Source organism: Geospiza fortis, unplaced genomic scaffold (assembly GCF_000277835.1).
Source record: "Geospiza fortis unplaced genomic scaffold, GeoFor_1.0 scaffold217, whole genome shotgun sequence".
Lineage (NCBI taxonomy): Eukaryota > Metazoa > Chordata > Aves > Passeriformes > Thraupidae > Geospiza > Geospiza fortis.
This window is the reverse complement of record NW_005054392.1, coordinates 348,860-374,923: the sequence shown is the minus strand read 5'-3', so window position 1 is coordinate 374,923 and position 26,064 is coordinate 348,860. Positions and strand designations below refer to the sequence as shown.

General features: G+C 39.9%; 1 protein-coding gene across 3 annotated transcripts in view; it reads left to right on the top strand.

Annotated features, from left to right (window-relative positions):
- The window catches only part of PLEKHG1 (pleckstrin homology and RhoGEF domain containing G1), a 125,322-nt gene extending 99,416 nt beyond the window's left edge, over nucleotides 1-25,906 (top strand). For all 3 annotated transcript variants that reach the window (XM_005425639.2, XM_031060857.1, XM_031060858.1), the window contains 15 exons: nucleotides 1,106-1,175; nucleotides 8,156-8,202; nucleotides 8,682-8,832; nucleotides 9,817-9,948; nucleotides 12,284-12,466; nucleotides 12,555-12,650; nucleotides 12,764-12,850; nucleotides 14,686-14,719; nucleotides 15,179-15,274; nucleotides 16,494-16,532; nucleotides 16,994-17,016; nucleotides 17,878-18,096; nucleotides 19,201-19,308; nucleotides 20,064-21,732; nucleotides 22,692-25,906. In XM_005425639.2, coding sequence (XP_005425696.1) covers nucleotides 1,106-1,175; nucleotides 8,156-8,202; nucleotides 8,682-8,832; nucleotides 9,817-9,948; nucleotides 12,284-12,466; nucleotides 12,555-12,650; nucleotides 12,764-12,850; nucleotides 14,686-14,719; nucleotides 15,179-15,274; nucleotides 16,494-16,532; nucleotides 16,994-17,016; nucleotides 17,878-18,096; nucleotides 19,201-19,308; nucleotides 20,064-21,732; nucleotides 22,692-23,788 — 4,051 coding nt within the window. In that variant the 3' untranslated portion in view covers nucleotides 23,789-25,906. The remainder of the gene's footprint in view (nucleotides 1-1,105; nucleotides 1,176-8,155; nucleotides 8,203-8,681; nucleotides 8,833-9,816; nucleotides 9,949-12,283; nucleotides 12,467-12,554; nucleotides 12,651-12,763; nucleotides 12,851-14,685; nucleotides 14,720-15,178; nucleotides 15,275-16,493; nucleotides 16,533-16,993; nucleotides 17,017-17,877; nucleotides 18,097-19,200; nucleotides 19,309-20,063; nucleotides 21,733-22,691) is intronic.
- The last annotated feature ends 158 nt before the right edge of the window (nucleotides 25,907-26,064 follow it).

Sequence of the window (26,064 nt, the reverse complement as noted above, 5' to 3'; positions counted from 1 at the left end):
CAGGGGGAGGGGTGGGGGGGGAAGAGGGTGAGGAGGAGAAGAATAAAATTCTTTTAGGGAACAATTTGGCAGAAAATTCAATTTCTTCTCTGTCCTTCAGTAAGACTGAAAACTCTTCGGATCAAGGAGATAACTTTTGAGGTTTTCTTCTTCTACTTGAACTCTTTCTTTCACTGAATTTAGTTTCAAGAACTGAATTTAATTCAACCGCAAACAGGCTCCATTATTGCTTTGCTCTTGTTCAAATGAATTAATTTTCTCTTTGGCATGTAAAAATGATAAAATCCTCTCATGTGTTGTTTTTATGCATGTAGAACATATATGCATATATATTCCCTTACAGAAAACTTTTTCTAGGCTAACCATTTTATCTTCAATGAAGAAACACACTAAAAGCAGACTAATTTTCCGGAGTGAGCTTCATAACATTCTTCATATATAAGAAATACGTTCCTGGTTCTCACCACTATTTTTCAGAGCAGTTCATCATCTCCCTTGGTTAAGTAAAGCTTGTAAACATAAAAAGTCTTTATAGGACAGTGCACATGCTTCAGTGGCTTTTAAATTTTCTTAATTAGTTAGTTAATTAGTTTCATATCATGTTAGTTGATATACAAGCTACACAACTGTCTGACTGCACCACTATGATTATTGTCACAGAGTCATGGAATAGTTTGGGTTGGAAGGCACCTGTGAAGGTCATCTAGCCCAGCCTCCTTGCAATAAGCAGAGACATCTTCAATTAGATCAGGTTCCTCAGAGCCCCATTCAACCTGCCCTTGAATGTTTCTAGGATCTTCATCTACCTGAAGGAAGGGGCTCAGCTTTGCTTAGCAGAACAACCAATCCATGGTCAACCTGATGACTTGAATTTTGAAATAGTGGGAATACCATTTCCTTATAGCTCTCCTCTGCCTGCAAATAAAAAAATCCAGTAGCTGTGGTGGGTAAGGGGCATCAAAGGTGTTCTTGTTCCCTTTGTAGGACTCCCTGCATCATTAAGTGCTGTGCTGAATAGCACAGCAGTGTCTGGTTCTGAATATACGATTGTGTCTATTCTAAGGTGTGCCATAATTCTCTTACCTTGTCCTGTTCTTTGTTTTAGTGAACTTCTGCAGGATTTGGAAAACTGTGAAAATGATCCTGTGGCTATAGCAGATTGTTTTGTTTCCAAGGTAAGTCTGCAGCGCCAGTTGCAGAGTGCTGTGGGGGAAGTAAGATTCATTTATTAGCTTTTGAGACCTAATTCTGACAGCTTGTGTAATGTTAACTAGGAAAAGTCAGCAAATCTATGGAAAGGGAAGGAATTTCTCCTAGCAATTGATAGGGATATGCCTCTGATTTGCATTTCTAAAAAATCAAGACAAAGGTATCATTTTCTTCAATAAGTGTATCTGAGCTGGTGGAGTTGTTTATTGAGTTAATTTTTAGGATCTACCTTTTTTGTCAACTATTACAGGGGTCTCTGTTTTACTTGCATGTGTTAATGTAGGTGATCAAGTGGTACTCTGGTTATGTCTTGTCAGCTTAAAAGCAACTAGAGAGTAAAACTTGGCTGCATTCTTAAAAAAGGCAGTAACATTAACATACAAAATGTGCCCATATTGTTTTCTGAGAATTTTTCCTGTAACCCACAACTATACCTTAAATTTTCTTTTTAAATGGAATGGCCCAAAATCTAGCCTTAAGATTCACATCCCATTCTCTCTGTAATGCTTTGAATTTTTTGAACATTGATAGGACATCTTGATTCTGTTGGGCAATACTGAAGCCAAAAATATGGAGTATGGGAAGTTGTTAGATGCAGCAGAAATACAGGGAAGAACGTGACCTTCATTGTAGGAAACACAGAGAGCCAGTCAGGGAGAAGAGGAATGGCTGTAATGAGTAGGACAACAAGAAATTAAATACTTTGGGTTACAGATGATGCTAGTTCACTGCAGACTTCACCAGAGAATCTACATATGTCTTGAATCTGTAGAGCCCAAATGTGTTAAAAAACTAATGCTATCTCTGTGGTTTTTCTGGAGGAAGAAAGATCATGTAGTTCTCTGAAGTTGAATAACCGCTTTATAGGTATGTTTGCATTTTTGTATTAAAAAAAAAAAAAAACTAAGCCAAAATTAAAAAAATACAAACATGAAAAAACTCCAAAGAAGCCAAAAAGCCAAAGGCTGTCATGTTTTATACTTTGTCCTGAACTCAGCATTGTCAGCACCAAGCACTCAACATAATAAGTCTAACACATGGATTTAGGATTAACAGGACCACCCTCTCATTAACTCAGTAATTTGTTTGGCACTGTTGTGACATAAGGGATTTTATAGTAAATTAGAGTGATGATACCAGCTAACTGCTGCTGTTTCACCAGATCTCTTGGTTCAGCTGAGTTTGAGAAAGCTGTAATTTATCTAGTAATTGGTCTTTTGTAAGCACTGAGAGACCTTAGTGTTGGCACCACTAATGCAAAAGTAGGATGCATTTTTGCCCCATTGCAGTGGGGTTTATGGCATCTTGTTATTGCTACAGATAGCCTGGATTGAATTGAATTGAAGGAGAGAGAGAATGGGGTAAGGGCAAGTGCAAAGTCCTGCTTCTGGAACAGAATAACCCCATGTACCTGCTGAGTCTGGCTGACTAGAAAACAGTTTAATAAAAATGATCTGGGGTCCTGGTGGGCAAGAAGGTGTGAGTAAGTCAGCAGTGTGCCTGTGCAGTGAAGGCCAACTGGGAGGCCTTCAGGGTATTTACAGATAAACCAGTTTGGAGCTGGTAGATATTTCTGCTGTATTGCTTGCTTATAGCTAGGACCCTGGGACTGCTCCTGCTGGGATGTAAAACAGAGATGGTGCAACTGATAATAAGAAGTCCAGGAAAAAATTGTGTTCTCATTCAAATTGGCCAACTGAAAGGGCTTGTCTGGTAGACTTTCTGGCCATTAGTTCCAAAACCCATCTGCATATCATTGCTTGTGCCTTTTGTTCCCTTGTCAAATGCTTTTAGCATTTGTATTATTGGCAGGCAACTGCCTGATGGCTCAGAAATTGCTAGAGATTGCAGTACTAACAGGCATTTTTTAGCTTCATCCAGACAAGTGCAAACACTTAAAAGTAAAATCAAACAATACCAAAATACCCCACAGTTCTGGTTTTGGCCGAGAGGATTTCATTACAGCAACTGCTGACTGCTTAACAAACTCCAGTTGTCCATTCTTGGTTGCTTGTGTCTTCCCAGCACCAAGAAGTGGAAATAAAACTGCCTTTTTTGGCAGCATGTGCTCCTTCAAGCCTTATGGGACTCTGGCCATTTATTGTTTCATTGCTTTGAGTGTGTTAGATCTTCACTGTGAGTTAAGCACGGGGATATTATCATGCTGAAGTCATAGCTCACAGCCTTAGCTAATGGATATGGCTGTGCTGGAGCTTCTTGAATGCTTCCAGTGGAACTGTGCTTAGGTCCAGCAAGCTCTGGACCAAGTGCCATTTTTTCACCCAACTGTGAATATTGTAGGTGTTGTAAATCTTAAGGTATAACCAAGTTTTCACTGTAGTTGCTGTGTTTGCTTTTTCCACTCTTAAGAAGCTCAGTAACTGCATAAAGTAAAAGTTGTTTCTTTCTTAGGATTCCTGTGAAATCGCATGAAGTTGGTTTGCAGTATAACAGAACAGTTATGGTTAAAGTAACTCTGGAGCTTGTTGTATAAAATGTTTTATATTTGTGAAGATGTGGGGAGCTTGATTTTTGAAGTTTTGGATCATTCTCTTTGAGCTTTATTATTTGGTTTAGCTCAATAAAATTTCTTGTATAGCATATTATACTTCTCTCGCACAATCGTACATGACTGCGTTTCCTGTGTATAACTTTCATGCTTCAGTAGTAAAAAGCTTTGTAAGTTTTAAGGGAAAGGATTATCAAAACACACTTCAGTGTAATTTGAACAAAAACCACATCATTGTGGGTTTGAATCTTTATCTTAACATTTCTGTGCTGAGAGCCCAAAGTAAATAGCCCCTAAAATGGCAGCTTTGATTTATTAACAGACTTCGGCAATGTTTTTAGTCTAAACTAGCCAGTAACATAAAACCCATTAACCAATAAAATAATGGTGCAAAGCTATGACTTTATGGAAATGGAAATATTTAATAGCTACTTACAACATTGTATTGAATCCCTCTGCTTCAAATTTAAATACATTAATAACTCACAGGCAGGTAGACACAAAGACAGAAAAGCACAGTTATTTTAAAACCTGCTATCCAATCATGAATTGCAGTCTTTTTTCCTGCCTCAAGATGCAGATGGTATGGGTATTTGTTTTACAGTGGGATGGCTGCTGCATGAAAATAACCTGCCTCTGAGGGTAGTGTTGTGCTAGTTCAGTTTATACCAGTTCTGATCCTCTCTCATTGTCTAGAAGAACTGTATTAGCACTGGATGTAAAAGTTCTTGGAGACATATTGCTGGTAACTAATCGGAGACTAATAAAAAGGTTCCAGTGCAAGCTTAGCTATGGCTTAATTATTCACACAGAAGACTGTTTATAAGGTTTTTTTGCCAGTCCAGTCTTTCATTTTCATAGTAATGATGCCAGTGTTGATTAGAAGATTGACTTCAGTATTCTGTACGTTTACATTTAAGTGAGTTGTTTTAAAGGAGAACCGAATTCTGGCGCATCACTCTTCTCACTCAGCACCCCAGAAATTCAGAACATATGTTTTCTGCAAGGCACACTTAACAGCTTAACCAGGGGGAAAGGGAGAATTACTTTAATCTAGCATCTTATTAGTGAAGAAGAGATCCAGGCTATTGGCTTCAGTTTGTACACTGGCTCGACTAATTTTCTCAGTCTCCATTTTCTTTTAAAGTGCCTTTTATGGTTATAAAAAAGCACAGTGCACTAAGAGTTGAGGGAAGATCTGGAATATATTTGAAGGAGATGCGCAGTGAATTGATTCCAGTGTGAGGGACCAGTGTAAGTATAGCTGGGGTCTGCTCACACTTAGCTTTGCTCTTGAGAGGGATTTCCAATCAGTGTGGACAAGCTCTCAGCTTGAGTCTCAGGTTTTTGCAGCTTCTCCCGCAACAGCTTTGGGCCCCCAGATTTAAACTGATCCCTGGAGCAATTCCAGTCTCCATGCAGAGATCAGTTTTAATCTGGTGTGAAGACAGCTGAAGTGAACAAAACTGTTTTCAATCTGGGTAAGTTTTAGAGTGTCAGAAGAAATACTGATGAGCATAGCTGGTGTTTTCCTTATGTTGTGAAAGTAGTTGGAAAAATAATAAAACCATCTTAGTTCTTGGTTTTTCTTTTGCTCCTGTTCTGAGCAGTGCAGTTTTGTCTGGATGAGGAAGGACTTCTCTTAGAAGTGGCTCTCTTGGCCACTTTCCCAACATGTTCACATGAATCCAGCTAATGCCTGGGCAAGGTGTATGGTGTTGATTCACAAGAGATCTGCAAGTTTGAGTGCGTATCAACAATCTCATCCTGGAGGCAAAACACATGTACTTGACTTTCTCCTGGCACTATGCTTGCATTGCTCAGTAAAAGTAAATGCTCTCTGATGGTCCTGTGTGGTGAAATGAGCTGTGGCTCACTGGAGCGAGTACACATGTAAGTGCAGTGTGGAATTCAGTGTTATGTCTGCTCAGAAAGCAGGGGTGATTAGTGAAACCATTCTTAAAGTTTAGAGGTATCAAGGGCATAAGAAACTATCTTTTTTTTTTAATACAAATTTGTTGCATTTAATAGCTAGACGAAAGTTCTTTTAAAACCAAAAAAGAAAAGCCATTAAAAGTAGTTCTGACCTTGTGTAAAAAAATCCCAAACCAAAAACCAAACCAAAGAGCAAGAGTGTGAAAAGGCTCCTGGGGATTTCAGACATGCTTTTGATTTTGAGGGGAATGTGCACACAGCCTACTCTGTAACCCTGAAGTGTTCAGCCTTGTTTGTTTTACAGATAGTACTTTCATTGGTTAAAATTTCACAAGAGATACTCTTTTCCTTTTTGTTTGAAAAGCAGACTAATCATGTGATATGAGCAGAATAAAAACATAAAAATAAATTGGCTCAAAATGTTCTTCACTCTGCTTATGAAGTAGTTCTATAAGTTGTATTATTCTGTTAGGAGAGCTATGGGAATATATTAAAATTTATACCAAAATCCCCTGAATGAAAACTTTGAATTAATATATGCATATATAAAATAAATTACATTTTTTCCCCATACTGAATTTCACCTTAGTGTTCTCTCTTAAGTACCCTGGCTTATTATGAGTGCTGGCTAGTTTGTTAGTGATTGCCAAAGAAAATTGCACAGTGTTATATCTGCAGCTCTCTGAGGTTTGTTAATTCTTCATTTTGAGGGGAGAGGGTTTGGAGCTGTGGCTGGGTTTCCAAGCATGGACAGGAACTGCCTGTGACAGAGGCTCACTTCCTCTGCACATTGACGCGGGGCATAGGTAACACCGCCACAAAACCTAGCTGTGATAACAAAGTTAGTTCAAGTGTGAAAAACCAAGCTAAATTATTTAACTGTAGTTGTATCAAGACTACTTTTAGTTGGTTTGTTGGTTTCTAAGAGAAGAGCAATTTAATAAGCTTACAGCCCACCAGTGAGTAAATGGGGATCATAGTCCCCTGGGGAAGCATTTATTAGAAGTTTGTTTGAGTTATTTTTCTCAGAACAGTGGATACTGAAATCCAGTAGGACATACTGAAATGAATTGCAATGACTTGTACTCCTGCAGGGTAACATCTTACTCTATACGGGGTCCTTAGGGATCACTGCTCAGTGCAGAGATGAATGGCACAACCTGCATTACCCCCAGGAGAGGGGGACGGGACCAGTGCTGTTGGAATTGGCAAAGGACACTGTCTGAGATGGCTCTTTCTGATGAATGGCTGAGTGAAAAACAGCCAAACCCCAACAGTGAAAAACAAAAGCCACAGCCTGTGTCAGCCTTCTCCCCAGGGGTGCTGTTCCTCAGAGCACTGTGCCTTCTGTGAATGCAGATGTTTGGTCTCGCCATTCACCAGCAATGGTCCCTGGGAGACAGCCCCTCGTGGAGCACAGCTATTGTGCTGCCGAATGCCAGAGCCCGTTCTGAAGATGCATGGAGTGGAAACTGGGGTCTTACTCACTGCTGGAGGATTGTGTTTTATCTGTCGAGGGCTTATGAAAGAAAAAGTGATTGATACGGGGAGCACTTTGCCATTCTGCCGTGCTTTATTAGCCTTTAGGACTCCAGTAAACTGCAGAAATTGTGTCTTGTTTGGGATAGAAGTTCATAGGCAGATGTGGACTTAGAGCACATGGGAATGTTTCTGGAAATCTGTTCTTGCATACAATTAAATTATGATTATTAAGAAAAAATCTTAGGCCAAGGAAGAAAGAAATGAAACTCAGACTATAGCTCTGAGAAGCTTATCAGCATTAAGTCTGAGTAATTTCAGTGTGACAGGCAAGTGTGGAAACCCACCCAGATCTAGTTACAACTTGTTGGGGTAATAGCTGTCTGCTTTCACATAATTTACTTCTTAAAAAAAATCGCTTTTGTGGCTTCTAATTTCACGCTTAGACTGTGCTCACATGTGAAAGTATTTATAATTGCTTGAAAATGGCACACCAAACATAACCTGCAGAACTTAATTCTCCCAGTAAATACACCAGGTGCATGGTTTGATTGTTGGGGCTGTTTTGTGCAGGACCAGGAGGTGGTTGTGGGTCCCTTCCAACTCAGGATATTCTATGTTTCTATAATATGGGTGTGCTTCAGCACACAAAAAAGAAATAGGCAAGTGCAGCCAGCTGTTTGAAGGACATAAGTGTAGTGATGGTGTTTTGGTCAAGGTTTTGTTTTTTTGGGTTTTTTTTGACATGCATAAATTTTCATGGGGTACCTCAGAGGCTTTGTTGCAAAGTCACTTGTTTTATCTCTATGTAGGTTTTCTTGGTTTTTCTTTTAAGTAAAGGAAAAATCTTCCCCACAAAAAGATGAAATTAAATTCTGGTTGTGTTAGGACTATCACAGTGAACAGAGAATTCATGGATCAGGAGCTGAAGGAGGTGTTGTCTTGACATCATCTTTATCCTGAGCACATTAGCTGCTAGTTTGACAAAATCTCAATATCTGCAAACTTTTCCTCCCTGTGCAGAGTGAAGACTTCCACATATATACGCAGTACTGCACCAACTACCCAAGGTAGGAATTACGGGTTCCTTTTCTTCCTTTGTCCCTTGGCCAGTTTGTGTAATGCAAGTTACACTCTTTGAAGAAGAAAAAAAAAGTCAACTTCTCCCCTTCCTAAATTTGGGATAAAATTCCTAAGGTTTACCTTTTATGTAAAAAAAAAAAAAAAAAAATATATATATATTTTAAATGAAGTTTTGTTTCATCTATTCTTGCGGTTCACTGCTTTACCCTTCTTTAGAAAATGATGGTCTTATTCTGCAATGCTGCTTATAGAATTTCCAGTAAGAGAGACTGGTTGCATGTCAAGGGAGGACATAGCTGAGTGCACAAGATAATTTTAAAAAAAGCCAAACCAAACAACAGAAACAACAGTTATTGGAATGGGAACCTGCTGCCCCTTTTTACAAGCTGAAAAGGAAGCAATTCTTTACTTTACCAACAGACTTATGGAAACAGAGTGTCTTAAAGCCGTGTGTGGATGTTTTCAGGTCTGTGGCTGTGCTGACAGAGTGCATGAGGAACAAGGCACTGGCCAAGTTCTTCAGAGAGCGGCAAGAAGCACTGCAGCATTCTCTGCCCCTGGGCTCTTACCTCTTGAAACCTGTCCAACGCATCCTCAAGTACCACCTGCTTCTGCACGTAAGAAATGTATTTCATTTAGAACTGCTGCACGTTGGGGTTCCTTCCTCTGGTACAAGGCTTGGTGGTTAGAAAGGTTCTGGTTTTCCTTAAATGTTCATCCTTTTGTGAGTATTTGGTTTCAACATGTGGAGGCTTTCTGCCTTTGTCACTTAACACCATATGCATCTATTTGGAGTGGGGAATTTATGGTAATTATTTTAGACACATTGCATCAGTCTTTGCATCCAAATAATTAGCACTTTTTTGAATGCTGGTCTGTCATTCTGAAGTTGTTTGGAAAATTCTTGTCATGATTAAACGTTTTGTACACAAATTTATTGTTCCAATGAAGAACAATGTTTTTCCACATGTTGCAATGCTGGGGGTGGTTGAAAGAAGGACTAAATACATATAAACACCCTGACTGCTAAGAATTTTGTGAAGGGGAATGATGGAGGAAGTGGGAACTCTTTCCACATTCAGTGAATTGACTTAAGCAAGTTTCAGAAATTCATGCTTTATTGTTAACATTTTCCACATATGTTTCCTATTAGAGAGTCATGTTCTAGTGAAGTGTAAAGACACTGATCCTTATTTTAAATGCCTAGTGCTTTTCTACTCTCCCAACTGTAAAGCAAAGCCTGGTGTAATTCCATCAGGGTTTTGTAAGCATGTAGAAATGTTCTGCGTTGTAGGAAAGCCATTAAATGCTGTCTGAAAGAACTCGTGTCAGTGTGCTGTGCTCTCTTTCTGTGCCTCTCTGGTCACACTGACTGCTTCAAGTGTCCTTGCTGCTAAACTGGCCCCAAAGGCTTGATTTTGTTTGTCATCTTGTGTTAATCAAATCAATAGCAACATGCATCACTAACAAAGGCAGGAACGTTGCCTTCGAGTGATTGCAATGCACAGACAAAACAGTACAGATAAAAACACAGTGTTGCATTCGACTGGGGAAGTTCACTTAGGAATGAGGGGTCTCTGCTTTTTTTCCCTTTGTATTAGGAAATAGAAAACCACCTTGACAAGGACACTGAGGGCTATGATGTGGTGCTGGATGCCATAGATACCATGCAGAGAGTGGCATGGCATATAAATGACATGAAGAGGAAACATGAACACGCCATCAGGCTCCAGGTGAGTTCCAAAAGAGATTTTATGGGTGTTTGTGAGCTGGTTTTGTCAATATATATGCAATTAACATTTTTTAGTTTATCTTTTCTTTTCATCTTTGTCAGTCATAATTTAGACTCCTGTTGAGCATGCCTGTGGCTGTTTGATCTTGGAAACCATGGTCATAACTGCTGCAGGAAAATCTCAGACATCTCCAACCTACAAGCAGCATCCTGTAAAGCATTTATTTTGCAGTAATATGGAACTTAAGATAACTCTTCTTTCTTCCTTTCCCTCAATTGTACAGCACTGCTGTACAACCCTAGGGCATGGCTTTGTTCAGAAATCCTGTGGTTTCCGATTTCTTCCCTTTGTGCTGATTAATTTTGTTTTGAGGCATTTCTTTTGCTGATTCTTGTTTAAGTACTTTCCTCTTGGGTTTTAGAAAACTCATTATCAGTTGCTTTGTGAAAAGGATAAACCTAGAAACATGATACTTGGAAAAACTCTAGCTTCGCTTCAAATGAAGATTTTTGTGGGGAGAAGAAACAAAAGCTACACCCTGAGTAATTTTTGTCATCAAGAGCAAGGAACAAGCTCTTTTGTAGAATTTATGCTCTCATTCTGTTTCCTGGTTCCCAGTGAATCACACTTTCATGTTACATTTTCAATATTTATATCACCTTCAGAAAATTGGGGGGATTTTTTAGTTTATAAAAGGGATTAATAAACTTATCCTATTTCAGAAATCCATATTATGTAATTCTTTGCCCATTTTTTTGACATACATAAAATTTATTCACCCTTTTTATGGTTTTCTTCTTTTTTCTATTTTGAGGGTTTTTAAATGATTGTTTATTTTTTGTGTTGCTGTTGTTTATGTGTAAGGAAAATTTACAATGTCTTGCCTGCAGCAGGGTAACCTTTGCCACACATTGCTGGAAATGCATGCTAATGACTTTTAACAACAGTCTGCTATAAATCTGAGTAATTATATTCAGAAATAAATAGGAGTTAAATGCTTTTGGAAAAACAAAAGCTTTTTTTTATTTATTGAGCTCAGCTGGCAAATGTATGGGTTGCTGGAAAATGTTTATGTTCATGGTTCCCCCTTAAACAAGTAAAACCTGTTCCTGCAGCCATAGGGATAGGCCTTCTGCTCTCACACTGCAATGTGATCTGCGAGTACTGCAACAGCAGTTCCTGCACAAAGTGTCCCTCAAGAGTGGTGGACTTGATCCCTGTGCTGTATCCTGACTTATTAACAAGCTCCTGGAGAGATCTGATACAGTGCAACATGTTTTAAATCTTCTTTTTCCCTTTTTTTTTTTAAACAACTGTCTGCATAGTCCAAAGTGGGCTGCTTTGGGGTTTCATTCCTGTGAATGCTTTTGCCTGCATTGGAGCTTCAAATGGACTGGGATGTTTTCTAGCTGAAAGCTCTATTAAAGTCTAATGTTCTAGAGTGACCAACCTAGGATGAGGCAATCTGTCCCTGCTTTGCTAATGCTGGCAGGTTTAAAGTCCAGTGGATGTTTTTAAAGAGTTCCCTAGTTAAAAGTTTAGCCTGCTTTTAGAATTTGATGTCCCATGCTTAAGTCCTATGTCATTGCCATTGACAGAAAACATAAGCAGTTTAAGGAAACAGAATAGCCATAGCTAAGTGACACAGTCTTGTGAAGATGTTCTTAGATGTTTCTCCAACCTTTTTTTTTTCCCTAAATAATAAATAAGGTGAGAAATATCTGTGGTATCTATACAAATCACTAATATACAAGCAAATATTCAGATGTTCAGTTGACTGAATCACTTGTGGTTGTTTAGTCTTCTGAGAATCATCTCTTCAATCCAAACACCTCACAGAAGTGTCTTCTGTCATGGGCCTATGGGACATGGCATTATAATTAATTCAGTGGGAGACCACACAACTTCAGGAGGATACCCAGGGTGGGAGGGAAGTGTTAAGAGGGGTTGGCTGGGGACATGAAGGAGAGCGTGAGAGAGACTGATGACTGAATTACAGAAGGTTTTCTGTCTCTGGGAGCAAGGGGAGCAGAGGTTGTGCTCTTTCATTACAGGCTGCCCCAGGGAGTTCAGGGCTTTTTGCTGGGTCCATGCAGAGGCAGTAACCAGGACTCAGGGCATGTTTTAGTGTAGGCTTTGCAGTGAGCCTCCAAGCACCTGGCGGCAATGTTACACATAACCTACCAGCCTCAGGATTGGTGTCTGGTGACTTTCCACTGTTGACTGCTAAACATTATATAGGAAAGTGCAAATGGCCTCAGCAGATCATTTGGGTCTTTTGTTTCAGCAAGATCTGTGAAATTAATTTTGGTTGTTGTTCTTTGATCTGTTGCAGGAGATACAGAGTTTGCTCACTAACTGGAAAGGGCCAGATCTTACGAGTTATGGGGAGCTGGTGTTAGAAGGAACGTTCCGCATTCAACGAGCCAAAAATGAGCGCACGCTGTTCCTCTTTGACAAGATGCTGCTGATTACAAAAAAGAGAGATGAAATGTTTGCATACAAAGCTCACATACTGGTATGTCAGAGAGCAGGTGGTAATGTGCTGTCTACAGGGCTCCCTAAATCTCCTCTGTGATTCACATTGTTTCCTCTCTTCATTGCAGTGTGGAAACCTGATGCTTGTTGAAGTAATACCAAAGGAACCACTTAGCTTTAGTGTCTTCCACTACAAAAATCCTAAGATGCAGCATACCGTCCAGGTACCACAGAAACCCCCCTGCCCACTGGGTAATGTGGCTCATGTCCATATGATGTTTATGGCCCTGCCTGGTGCGGGAATGCATTTTTCTCATGGTGCCCATTTTTTTATCAGGCAAAGTCGCAGCAAGACAAGCGCCTTTGGATTCTTCACTTGAAGAGGTTAATTCTAGAAAATCATCCTGCTAAAATTCCTGCCAAGGTAAAAAAAAAGCAAAACCAAAACCTAACCAAACAGAAAACCAAAAACCACGAACAAAATCCCAAGACACGTCCTTGTATGGGTACTAATTTAAAACACTGTTAGCTGCAAGATACATGCAATATACAGAGTTTTGACTCCAGGATGTTAATTAATGTGTTGTTTCCTTATATCTTTAAAAGTTCCTCAGAACTAATGGGAAAGTTCCACTGTAATTATCTGCAGGGCTTGCTATGGGAATAGAAGAATGGGTTAGCAGTATTTGCCTGCCAAGACATAAGTAGTGGAGGTGCAGTGTCAGAAAGCTTTACTCTAGGAGCACATTTTAGCTTGATGCTGCCTGTCTGCAGAGCACTGGGATGCACTATTTGCAGTACTGTAGGGTTTTTTTAATCAGTCTTGGTTAGGTATCATAGCAGTGAAGCCATTGACAGCACACACCTCACTGTAACTACACACACCCATCCTCAATGCAGCATCCTTAGCTGGGACATCTGGCCCTTTTTTGTGGGATAGCCAGAGAGCTTTATGGCAGAAAAAATGAGGCACTGATATCATATTCATATCTATAATATCTTGGAATGAGGAAATCTCCTCTCTTATTTATGAAATCCAGTCTTAGAACTTCAGGTGATGTCTCCCAGTGTAACATACAGCACCTCTCAAAGGGGGTTAACTCTCGTTAATTCTTGCCAAGACACAGCAGACGTTGGCTGGTGTGGAAACAGGATTTTTTTTCACACTGAGTTTACTCTTTGTTTTCCAGTTTCCCTGACTGTTTTTTCACTCAGTTCTATGCTGTAATGGCTAAAAAATGTTACCTGTGACTGACATGCACCATACATACTAACATGCATTTTCAACAGTGGCACAAAAAGAGACTTACGGAAGGAAAAAGCAGTAGCGGGTCTTATTGCTAATTATCCTCTTTTTGTTAACAAAGTCTATTGAAGGTATTATGTTTATCCTAGTATCCATACTTGCACTATAAACACTTGTTTCAGTTTATCAGGTTGTTAAAAAAAATACAGCATGATCTTGGCCTTTGTATATTTTTTTTCTTATTTCTTACACAATTTTTATTTTATCTGTAGAAAGAAAAGTGAAACCAAAAATATTTTCTTCTCAGAGAAATCACTTCACTTGAGAAAAGAGAAGTCTAATGAAATAAATCTTTGAGATTATCTGTACTTTTTTTTTTCCTGTCAAACTGGTAGTTGCTTGTTGTGAGGTTTCTGTCTGCCCAGCTTCTGGAGAATGCAGTAGTAGTCCAGATGTGACACCTGGTGGAAAATTACTAAACTGCACATGTACAAGGGCAAGCATCTTAGGATATTTTAATTTAGGTTGTTTTCTTATTTAGTAGCTGAACTGCTTCCTCAAACATCTGGATTTTTTTTTCTATTAAAAAAAGGGACAAATTTTAAGAAATTGGGGGATGCTCTTTATCCTGCATCAATCTTACTTAAACCAAATTACGAGTTTTTTTTGGCACACAGTCTTCCTCTCCTTGCACTGCCTCTGCAGAGGTGAGCATGCAAGACGAAGATTCTGGGGGCAGTGGACAACAGGTTTTGTGTGCAGAACTGGAGATAAGCTCTGCTGAGTTCCTGCCACCAAAATTTTCCTCCCTGTATGAAACATGTCCAATGTACAGGGAAGAACAAAAAATACAAACCAAAAAAATAATGCTGCTAACCATATTTATTAGTTCCCAAATTAAAATTGCTGTTATAAAATTTTCATATAAGCTCACTACTATCTGTAATATGCAAAGCAACTTGCCCTGCCACTAACAGTTTTAACTTCTTCATTTGTTACTTTTTCTCTTGCAGGCCAAGCAGGCAATTCTCGAAATGGATGCCATACGTAAGTTGGTTCTTTTCCCCTTTTGTTTTAAAAACTAATAAAACCATCTTCAACATTTTGGCTTTAGCTGTTGATGTCATCTGAGGTGGAAGAATGCCAGGCTTATGTTCCTTGAATTATGACCCTGCTGGAAAAGGCAAAATGAGGTGCCAATCCTGTGGAGTTTGTTGGGAAGGCTCTGACTGAGGAACTGGCAGATAAACATGATGGTGGTGGATAAATGTTCCTGGGTTAGCCCTCTGGAGCCAGGCCCAGCTACATGGGTAAAGCATTTCCATGGCTGCCTGGGAGCCAGCTACCCTAGCAGGATATCTTGCTTGTGTAGTTTCAGGCTCTGATGGGGCGCAACTGGATTAGGCATAAAGGGATGATGGCACTGCCTCCAAAGAAAGCTGCCAAGGTGTGTGAAGTGCCATCCTTGTCACTCTCTTATTCCCTGTTCCTCTGCTTGTTCCACAGATCACCCAGGCTTCCACTATAGCCCTGAGGGAGAAATGAAATCGTCCTACCAGCCTAAGGAAGGCACTGCTCCTCACAGAGTGAGACGGAAATCAGGTGAATAAACTCATACCCTAGATGACAAAAGGAAAAACAAGCAGGGTTGTTTTAGGGGTGGATTAGGCTGGGTACATGGAATTGGTTTTTAATCTGCACTCCAGGCAGGTTTAACATGGCACAGTATCTCTCCAATGTGGATGAAGTATCTTATTAACCATTTGTTGTTCTTGTAATTTATTTTTTATCTACTGTTTGCATTTAAGGAATGTACATTTGTAATGGTGAATGTATAAAGAATAGTTGGTACTCTCTAATAGATTAAAGTGCATATGCAGTAAGGCCTGTCACATTATTTAAATTTGACATCCCTCCTTACTGCAGTTATTATTGTCTCATTATTATGGTCCATCCTGATTATGATAGGCTTATTATTTCAAAACATGATTACTATCTATACTTAGTGTCATGTTTGCCTTATGAATAATAGAGATTTGAGAGGTGATTTTGCTGAGTCTGGACTTTTTTTGCCCTCCTAGCTCAAACATCTATCTATAATTACTCTCAAAGACACTACCAATGTCTTTGTTGTTGGGTGACTTCATATTGCAGTCCCTGTGTTCCCCTCTTTGTCTCCTTAAAGACCTTTCCAATTTGGTGTGTAACATTGTATATTGGGAATGACTTAAACAAGGCTCATGAGAATATTGATGTAAAGATTTAACATACAGCAGCATTTGTGCCTGAAAAGCAGTCCAGTTCTAATTATGTTTGGGGTATGTTCTCCTTTGTTTCCGAGGTGTTTGCACACCTTTGTTGCATTGGTGCTGCTCTTACTGTGAAAGGAAGAATACAAAATACTGATCAAAGATTATGTAATCTTCAGCCACTTACACCTTCTAAACCCATCTAAGACTTTGGTACCTTATGCATGTTTCTAACAGAAAACCTGTAACACTGCAGAGCAGTAACGGAGGTGATAAGGTCTTTTCAAAGCAGGAATCTTTGCATGGGATAAAAATTTATGTGTGCCTAGATGAATGGAGGGCAACTGCTACTGCATTAAGAAACAAGTATGTGCTTTGGTAACAGCTGTAGATTTGACACTTCAACAGATCATCTTTGTGAGGAAATTTTGCAATAAAGAAATTAAAATCTGGCTTCACTGCATGGGCTCAGAAGCTTAAATTTTTATATACATGTTTTAAAAAGTTGTCCAGGATGCCCACAGCTTTCTTTAGAGTGCCACAGTGGGTAAACATGTTGTTGTCTTTTTCAGAGCCCTCATCTAGAGCCCATAAAGTTTTGAAGTCAAATGGTAAGATACTTTGTGTACTGTTTACTGACCTGGGGCTCCTGTACTTTGTAAAACAACTGATGACAGGATCTTTTTTCTTGTAACTGTCCCTAAATACATTAAGGGGAGGAAGAGGAATTTTGGGGGAAAAAAAACCCAAACCCAAAATGTTCGTGTTTAAATCTAATATCTGCTTTTCCATACTTGGGTATTGGTCCTGTAAGCATCCTAGGAACTGAACACACCAAGTCTTGGCAATTGTGAACAGTTCCTCAAATCACAGCAGTGCTGCAGAATCAGGGCCTCAAGTGGAACTCTGGTAAAGCTCATGCTGTCTCTGTTTTATCAGGAATCCCCTATAGTCAGTTTGCTCAATTGCTGCTTCATTCAGCCCCCTTTGGGGAATTCATAATTGGGGTAGCATTAAAACGGGCATAGCCTGACACCAGTTTGATTATTCATTGATGTGTTTTTGTTTTCAGATGTAAGCCCAGACATGCAGAAGGTAAGCCATTTCTTAAATTCCTTGTTTTAGCCCATTCATATGACTTTAGAGCACAGTGTTTACTGGAGAATCTGCATCTTCTTGGTTGTGTTGACCTTAAGAATGAAAAAAAACCCATAAATGTTATTTAGCATCTCAGCTAAGATTACTGGAATGAAAAAAGTAGAAATACAGCTTACTATTTTGGGAATATTTAATAAAGAAGAAAATCAGCAATCCATATATGGTTGTGGTTCATAATACAGTCCAATCAATTAGTAGTGCTACAGGATACTTAAAAATACCACTAGAATCAAGGAAGTGCAGTGTATAAAAATAGTGTTTATTCTTTGGCTCATATTATCTTATTAAATAAGACTGGAAAGTTTCAAGTTAGTCTGAGATAGATATATATATATATATGTAATGATGTATCACCAAACAGAGCACATGCAGCTTGAGCAGATTGTAATGAGCATTTGTAATTTTTACATTTTCTGTAAGAATTTGTAAGAATGGAAGTTCCCAGTGCAATTTGAAAGTCTCATTTTGAATTTCAGGTCTTGGGGTTTTATTTAGGATGGAATTTCAAAAAGTGTGTGTGTGTGTGTTATAAACAGAGTACATTAGGTATTACTTCATTGTCATGCCATAATATTGAAGCCCAGGATTCGATGTGAAGGGGGTCTTTCGCATATATTTTTCCAGTTCTAAATATTACATGGAAAAGTACTGGTTGTTGTACTTCTTTATAAATCTCACTTCAGTGCAACTAACTGACTGTAGGCTAAACATTGCCTGTGAGTCTGATGTAAGAGGATCTTATGAAAATACAGAATCTCTAGAAACTTCTAACCAAAGTTTCTTTTTTTTTTTTTAAAGCGGATGGGCATTGAAGGAGCCCTGTTATCTCAAGCCACCAAACTAGGATCAAGTGAAGCCCTGCTGAATTCTAGGAAAAAGGTTTCACTGGAATCCAGTGGGCTGGAGAGCCAATTTCAAGAGTCTATTGAACCAGCCTACAGTAGTGATCATGATGAAACTCTTCAGACTTCTGCAACAGAACAGATTGATGCTGATGATGAAGAAGAGTCTGAACAGGTAGGAAAAAGTGGGGAAAAGATAAAATAATTTTTTCTTGTGGAGAATGGAAGAAGAATTAAAATTATATGTAAAACAGGCAGGAATGTGTTGCAAATGCTTACAACTTCCTCTCCTTAGAAACATTTTTATTTAGGCTTCACACAATACTCACTTCATTTTAACAGAGAAGGTGTAAAAGCCCCTGCACAGAGGGAGAAATTCCCACTACTTGAATTTTACTTCTTTGCAGTCCTCCAACCTGGTTGTTACAGAAAAGTTTTACCTGTTGCACACAAGTGGCTTTTCCTTGTTTCTTCAGCTGATGCCATGCAAAAACCTTTTTAGGCCTCATGCAGAGACAGTGCTTTCAAAGCAAGGACTTGAATATTATATTGAGATTCAGACACTGCTGCATGTGATGGGATGTTTCTTGATCTGTGAGCCTCTGGCAGTAGCTATGAATGTGTGAACTTGCATATGAGAAGTTTTGAGTAGGATTTATGAAAATGAGAGTCTTTGTCTCCTACTACTGCACAGATGGTAGTTTTTTCTTACTCAGTATGATGTTTCCACACATATGTAGTACCTTTGAAAGACTAAAAATCCAACTTCAAAATGTGGTGGTATTAAAGAATCTAGATTTTCAGTTTATTTGGTTTAGTTGGTACTGAGGTCATATCGTTGCACGGTTCATCTATTTTGTGAATTATATGAAACCAGTGATTGAGATTCTTTTTGAATCAGATTGCATTTCCTCTTTGAAATTACACTATTTGCATTATAAATATTTCATAAAATAGTGTCTTGTACCAGTGTAGTGCAGTGACTTGTAATCCCCCCTCTTACCAACCTAAGGAAGAACAAAAGAATGAGTAAGCACAAAAAATACCACAAAAAAAGTGATACTATTAGCTTAGTGGTTACTACTAGATGTGGCAATGATACTTTTACAGGTTTTATAAGCTCTGAATAATTATTGTGGCAGTGCTAACAACTCATAAGCTGTTTCATCTCCCAGTACAGGCCCCTGACCTGTTGTAGCTACTAGTAATTCCTCTGAACCAGACTGTACAAAGAACTGTAGGTTTTATTACCCCTCATATTTTTTCTTTAAAATCACAGCAAAACTCCCTGCAGAAATCAAAAGGGGGAAGAAAAAGACTTAATAGTCAAGCTGCTGAAAATGTTGAAAAACGGAGAAGTCTCAATCTCAATAAATGTGAAATGCAGGTAAGTAATTATTATTTTTTACTTCTATTTTGCTATGCATCATAGGTATGTCAAAGAAATCTGTTTTCCCTAGGTTGACAGATACATCATCTTCTGTTTATCAGTGTTCATATCATTAAAATATTCATGTCTATGACAAAAGACTCTTTCTTTTGGGGCCTGGGGAAAAAAAAGTAGCTAACTAAACTGGCCAGCAATATCTAAAGCATCCTTTATGTCGGCATAAGGGAGCACGTGGCCTTGCTGTAAATTAGATCTGGATGAAAACTTACACTAAAAAAGAAAAGACATTTTCAATGGCATGTGCTAGAGAGCATAAGATTCCTTTCTGCTAGGGTTATAGGCAAGGAAAAGGAGAAGAACAAAACTTTTGGCAAAAGCCCAGAGTCAGATTAGCTTAATCCAACTGTGAAACTGCCGAGTTAGCATAAAGGGTTTAATCCAACTCCTGCCAAACAGATTTGCCTTTAATTACTCATGCATTAACATAAGCTACTGTCTTGTATTTGAAGTAAGATGTTATTAAACACCGAGAGTGAACTCTGAGCCATGGTAAGGATTAGGAAGCAAAGCAGTCTGGCACTGCCACCTTGGCTCCCTCACTCTCTGTTGGGAGAGAGCACTTGCCCTGCCCATCTCCACGTGATTCTCTGCTGCAGGACAGATTGGTGCTGTGGCAGTCCTGTGAAAAGAGGGAATTGCTGTATTATTACAGGGATATGCTAATGTTACCTGCAAATTTCAAATCTCCACAGAGCTCCAAGGACCCTTCAGATGAAGAGTCGATGCAGTTGAATACCGATCTTCCATTTTCCTGCGCAGCTAGGCAGCCACAGTCTCCTAGGCAGTTCAGCGCACCCCAGAGCAACTCTCTGATCATGAATATCCTGGGGGGAAGTACCTCTGTCAGAAACATCTGGACGGACCATCAGATCAGGCAGGCGTTGTTCCCCAGCCGGCGCCCACCTTATGAGAACGAAGACGATGAGGACGATTACCAGATGTTTGTACCATCAGCGTCTACATCCACCACAAGCTCAGCTCCTGGTGGAGAAAGGAGGGGTTCTTCTGGCCGTCCATGCAGCTGGCACTTGGGGCAAGTGCATCAAAACGAGACTTCCAGCCCCGCTCGTCACAAAATCGTTAGACGGGCCAGTAGCGCTGGTGAAAGCAACACGTGTCCAGCCAGCGCCAGGTGTAAAACAGGAGAGCGTGGTTCTCGGAGGGAGGTGAAGACAGCAGAGGGAAGCAGTAGGAATGCATATCCTGAATCTTCAGAGGAGCTAACTATCGATGATATTGAACATGTTTATGATAATATAAGCTATGAAGACTTAAAGCTGATGGGTCTGACAAGAAGGGAGGAGACACAGCATGGTCCCCGGAGATCAGCTAGAGACTCTCTGTATGAGGCTGAAAACAAAAGCAGCTCAGATTCAACTTCCAAAAAGAAAACAGCAAATCAAAAGAGGACCTCCATTCATGCTAGCAGGGAGGAGATACTGCTCAGTAAAGAAGCACCAACTTCAAGTTTGGATGAGCTCAGAATTATTGAAGACAACATCTATGACACCATACGGCTTCCAGAAACATCTCTATTGAACTTTAAATGTGATCGCTTAAAATCCTCTAAAAGGAGGAGTTTTTTGGAAAAAGACTTTGCATATTGTGACAATCTACGACATTTTGTTTCTGAGGAGAGTCTGCAGTTCAGTGAGGATGAAAGCCCTTACCATCGTGTTCCCATTGACACTGACTATTTGAGCTTAGTCGATAGCTCCTCCAACTCTGACTCACTGTCGCATAAGTCTGCAGCAGATAAACTCTCAGAAGAAGTAGACGAGATTTGGAATGACCTGGAGAACTACATCAAGAAAAATGAGGAAAAGACAAGAGACCGTGTCCTTGCAGCCTTTCCTGTTTGTAAAGATGACATGCAGGAAAGGCTGCATGCTGGTAGCACACCTGAACTGAGTAAAGATGTAGAGTACGCGCTGTCTACTCTCTCTCTGCCAGAAACTCCTATTTTCCCTAAAACTGTTAAGCCCAGGGCTGCCACCATAAGTGAGGCTAATCTCAGGCTTGAAGACACTACACCGTGCAAGGAGAACTCTTTTATGAGTTTGAGCAGATCTTCCTTCTCCAGTGAGATGCCTTTTGTAGATAGTCCATATGAACCTGCCAGTTGTGTTCTGTCCAGCACACCTGCAGAGGGCGTGGAAAATGACTTGGCTGTTGTGGATAAAACAAAGAATAGAGTTTTTATGATGGCAAGACAGTACAGTCAAAAAATTAAGAAGGCTAACCAGCTTTTGAAAGTTAAAAGTCCAGAGCAGGAGCAGCCAGCTAGCAGACAACAGAAACTGAAACATAAAGATCTTGCTGCTATTCTGGAGGAGAAAAAACAAGGAGGTCCTGCTATTGGTATGTTAAAAACATTTCTGTACAGATACATTCCTTCAGTAACTTTCAGTGAACTTTGTGTTCTGAACTGCAAGATTATGAATTTTTCTCACCTTGGTCATTGAGTATCAGGATCGTATTTTCTGTGTTATAACTGAAATTAATTTTCTCAGACTGCTTTAACATGAATGGTCCTTTATATCTCATTTCTTGTTACTTGATAACTTTGGGAATAAATAGCAGGGCAGTGTCAGGAAAGAGCAATTCAGCTGAGGCTGGAAGTAGAAATCATGCCTGAAGCACTATTGGCCTCCCTAGAGAAAAGCAGTTATTTCCTTTAATAGCGTGATCTTTAGAGTTTGACTAAACCAGTGTTTTTTCAAGTTGGTCTGCCTTCTAACAGGTCACATATATTTGCTCAGGTGCCATTCAGAGTCATACCCATAAGCATAAGGAATGTGGTCAGATGAGAAAGAGCTGATAATCTTTCTATCAGCTAATGAACGTGCAAAGTCATGGATATGCAATAAGTCTGGAACTATTTTGTCCATGATCAATTGAAACAAATGGAAGATGTGGAGCCAGCAGACTCTATGCACCAGTGTCATTCTTGCTTTCTTGTGATATTTTTAAAATTCCCTAAATATCTTATTTACCAGCCCATTTTTAGAATGTTCTTTTCCATTTTAACATGAAACAAGCAGCGTATTGTTGGAACCGTGTGCTGCATTGTGTCCTGCATGACTGCTCACTGTAGCAAGATATTTTATGCTTCTTTTCCTCAACAAAGTGTACTGAAATGTGATGCAAAGGCCTCCAGTGTTTCATGTTACTTTGCAGAGGCCAAATTTATTGAGACAACTGAAAGCTCTTCTCTTAAGAGCTTTCTAATACTAAGCGTTTTGAGATTTTTAAATTTTTGTATGATTTGCTGAAATGGATTCCTCGTCTCTGCTAAGTTAATTCTCTCTTCTTTCTAGGTGCCAGAATAGCTGAATATTCCCAGCTTTATGACCAAATTGTCTTCAGAGACAGTACACCTAAGGTCCAAAAGGAAGCCGGGGCCACTCCTCAGGAGCCATCAGCTGGGAGGTTTTCCACACCCACATCTCCTCCCCGTTCCCAGCCTGCCTGTGACTGCTCACGAGCAGAAGATTGGCTTTTGCATTCTACCTACAGTAACGGCGAGCTCGCTGACTTCTCTCCGTGCTCCGAATCCCAGGACCCAAAGTCCAAGAACTCATTTACAGAAGCTGGTACCAAAAGCAATTCAAAGCAGTTGCCGTCAGCTGGCTCAGTGCCTTCCCTTCAGATTTCCAACCGTTTGCACGTCCCGGCACAGAGGTGGAGTGCCATTATAAGCCAGCCAAACAAAGAAAACTTGCACCAAGATCACGTCTATAACTCGCTGGGGAGGAGAGTAAGCAGTGTAAAACCACAGGCATACAGCAGGTCACAGTCCTCATCTTCAATAGTGGTGAACAGATCTGGAGAATCAATTGTATATAATAATGAAATTGATAAGAAAAGGCTCCATTTGAATAGGAACTTTCGATTCAACAGCCATCAAACTCCTGGAGTTGCTTCAGGATATACGGGGCCGGAGATGAGAAAGCAGATCCCTGAAAACTATTCAGATATGATTCTGCAGGATTCTCAAAAGGTCCTGAGAGTGAACAGAGCCTCCCCTCTGACAGCACAGATGGCTACTCAGAACTATTTTTCGAATTTCAAAGATTCTGAAGATGGAGAAGGGGATGATGATGACTATGTTGAAATAAAGTCTGAAGATGAGGGATCTGACTTGGAGACTTCTCAGAACCAAACAAGGAAATCAGATCCTAAACTGCGTAACACAGATGCTGTTCCTTCTGAAATGTTCTGTGGCAAAACTGTCTCCTGTACTCCTGCAAAGTCTGCCAGCAGCAAACACGCACTTACCCCATATCTGACTGCTTACAGTGATTCGGATAAACTGAATGACTACCTGTGGAGAGTACCATCTCCTAATCAGCAGAATATTGTCCAGTCTTTAAGGGAAAAGTTTCAGTGTCTCAGTTCAAGTAGCTTTGCTTGATGCTTTCAGTAATTTCTAGCTGTACTGCCTTATCATGACAGAATATATACTAGGACAATCAGTACTGGCATGACGTATTTCCATAATATTACACTATCAGGCATTGTATTGCAATAATGTTGTAAATAGATGCAAAATGTATCTTTTAAAAAATGGTTTAGAATTCTGGATGTGAAAAAGGCCACATGTGCACTGTCTGGGGTCTCTCTGTAGCACATGTGAACTTCTCATCTCCTACTGAACCTTCACATCTCTTCCTTTCTTAGGTGTGATACCCCCTGATTCTTGCCATCAAACCAGGTGTAGTAACATTTGATTCTTAAGCCATTTTATCATTTGGAAACCAAGTATTTAGACTTTCCAGTTGGTGTCCAGTGTTATGCGTCCAAAATATCTGTATGATCACTCTGCTTACATACAGGAGCATTTAGCTGGGCAGCTGCTCCTGTGACTGCGCAGATTTCTGAGCAGGGTTCTGGTGATTACACCAACAGGCTATGTGTGCAATTGCACACATCTTTTTGCACGTTACTTTTCATCAGGCAGATTCCAAGTGTGTGGGACCAATGCATATGCTACATTATTTTAGAGCAAGCTTCTTATATTTTAAAGAAAATCTAGTCCTAGTGCTTGTGCCAGGCTGATAGCTCTGTGTCTGATGCCTGTTCTCTACTTACTGGAACTGTGTAGGAGGCAGAAGAGGCTTTTTATGAGAACCTGTGGATGTGACACAGTCCTTGCCTGGGGAATGGTTTTGGCATTAGAAGGGGAGCTGCACTGCTTGTCGAGAGGGCTAGGCTAGTCTTGGTACCTCCAGTGATGGTGGCATTTGTGACACGCAAGCCAGATCTGAGTATCTTGTAGCTCAGCACCCAGCAGTCAAAAGCTGCTGGGTAGAGTTTGAAACAAAGCTGTGTGTTACATGCAGTGACCTGCTGGGCACTTGTTCAAGCCCCAGTGTCAGTAATCCTGTGAGACAATGAGGCTTGGCCAGATTCTTGGGTGAAATATTAATTGTGGAGCACGTTTGGCCCATAGTGGGGTTCAGTGACACTGCTGGTTGAGTGACAAGCTGCAGTCCCCAGGGCATGCATCTCCTGTAGCGGGAAGTGACACTTCCTGACAGAGAGGGGTAAAAGATACCTTTTGTAAATCAGTCAGTGCTGAGTCTAATGCAATTTATGTACAATAAAAAAGTAGCTTAAAAATGAGAATACATTCCATTCTTTTGCAAATAGTGTATAGAATAAAAGCTGCCGTTTAGAGCAAGGAAAGGCTTTCCAGTACCATCCTCACTTAACCCCCTTCATCATCGTTGTTGCACAGTTTTGGATTCTGTTACTTGAAAACATTGTACTGAAAGGAAAGCCTAGATACATCTACACTGATCATCTTGTGTGACTGTTGTTCTTTTTTTTTGGTGCTCACATTTTTCAGATTACATGGATAAAGCCAGTACCGAGTTAAACATATCAATAAACAAAGGAATTTCATTGAAATACTGTTTTTACTAACCACGTATCACTCCCCTCAGTTACAGACTTCCAGAACAGCTGATTATTTACAATATTGGTTACCATGAGGAAAAACTGAAGTTATCAGTGTACAGCTAATTACTTGTAGACTAAGATTTGAGAACTTGAATTTATTAGAACTGACTAAATTATTTACCACACGTATCTTGCATTGGCTAGGAATTGTTATTTTGAGGGCTGGTTGGTCATGGTACTTACTAGCTTGTACCACAGGGATACTTGTTACAGGCAGCACACCCCCTGTGATAGGACTCCTATCTATCTAGTAAAATCCGACTGAAAAAAATGTTGTACATATTTAAGATGCTGAGGTGTAGCAGAGCCCATATTTATTTAATATAGCTTGTAAAGTATTGTAAATATGGATAGAAGGTAAATCTGTGGGCGCACATCTAGATTTGTTTAAACGGCTTTAGGAGAATGTTTAACTCGCATCTCATGCAATCAATGGAATTGGGAGGGAGGTTCAAACAACCAACCAACCAACCAACCAACCAACCAGAAAAAAGGGACTTCCACTAGTATTGTAACTTCTCCCAGGGACCATTTCATACTATTTTTAATAAACGTTGAGTATGCAAAAGCTTTGGGTCCTTTTCATTGCGGGGCGCGGAAGAAACAAGTTATTGGCTTCAGCCTGTCGGAGCTGATGTTCGGGGGTGATTTGGATGGAGTTTTTTCTCTTGCAAAAAAAAAGCGGAAGCGAAAGCGGGGGAGCGGCGGGGCGGGGAGCGGGGCAGG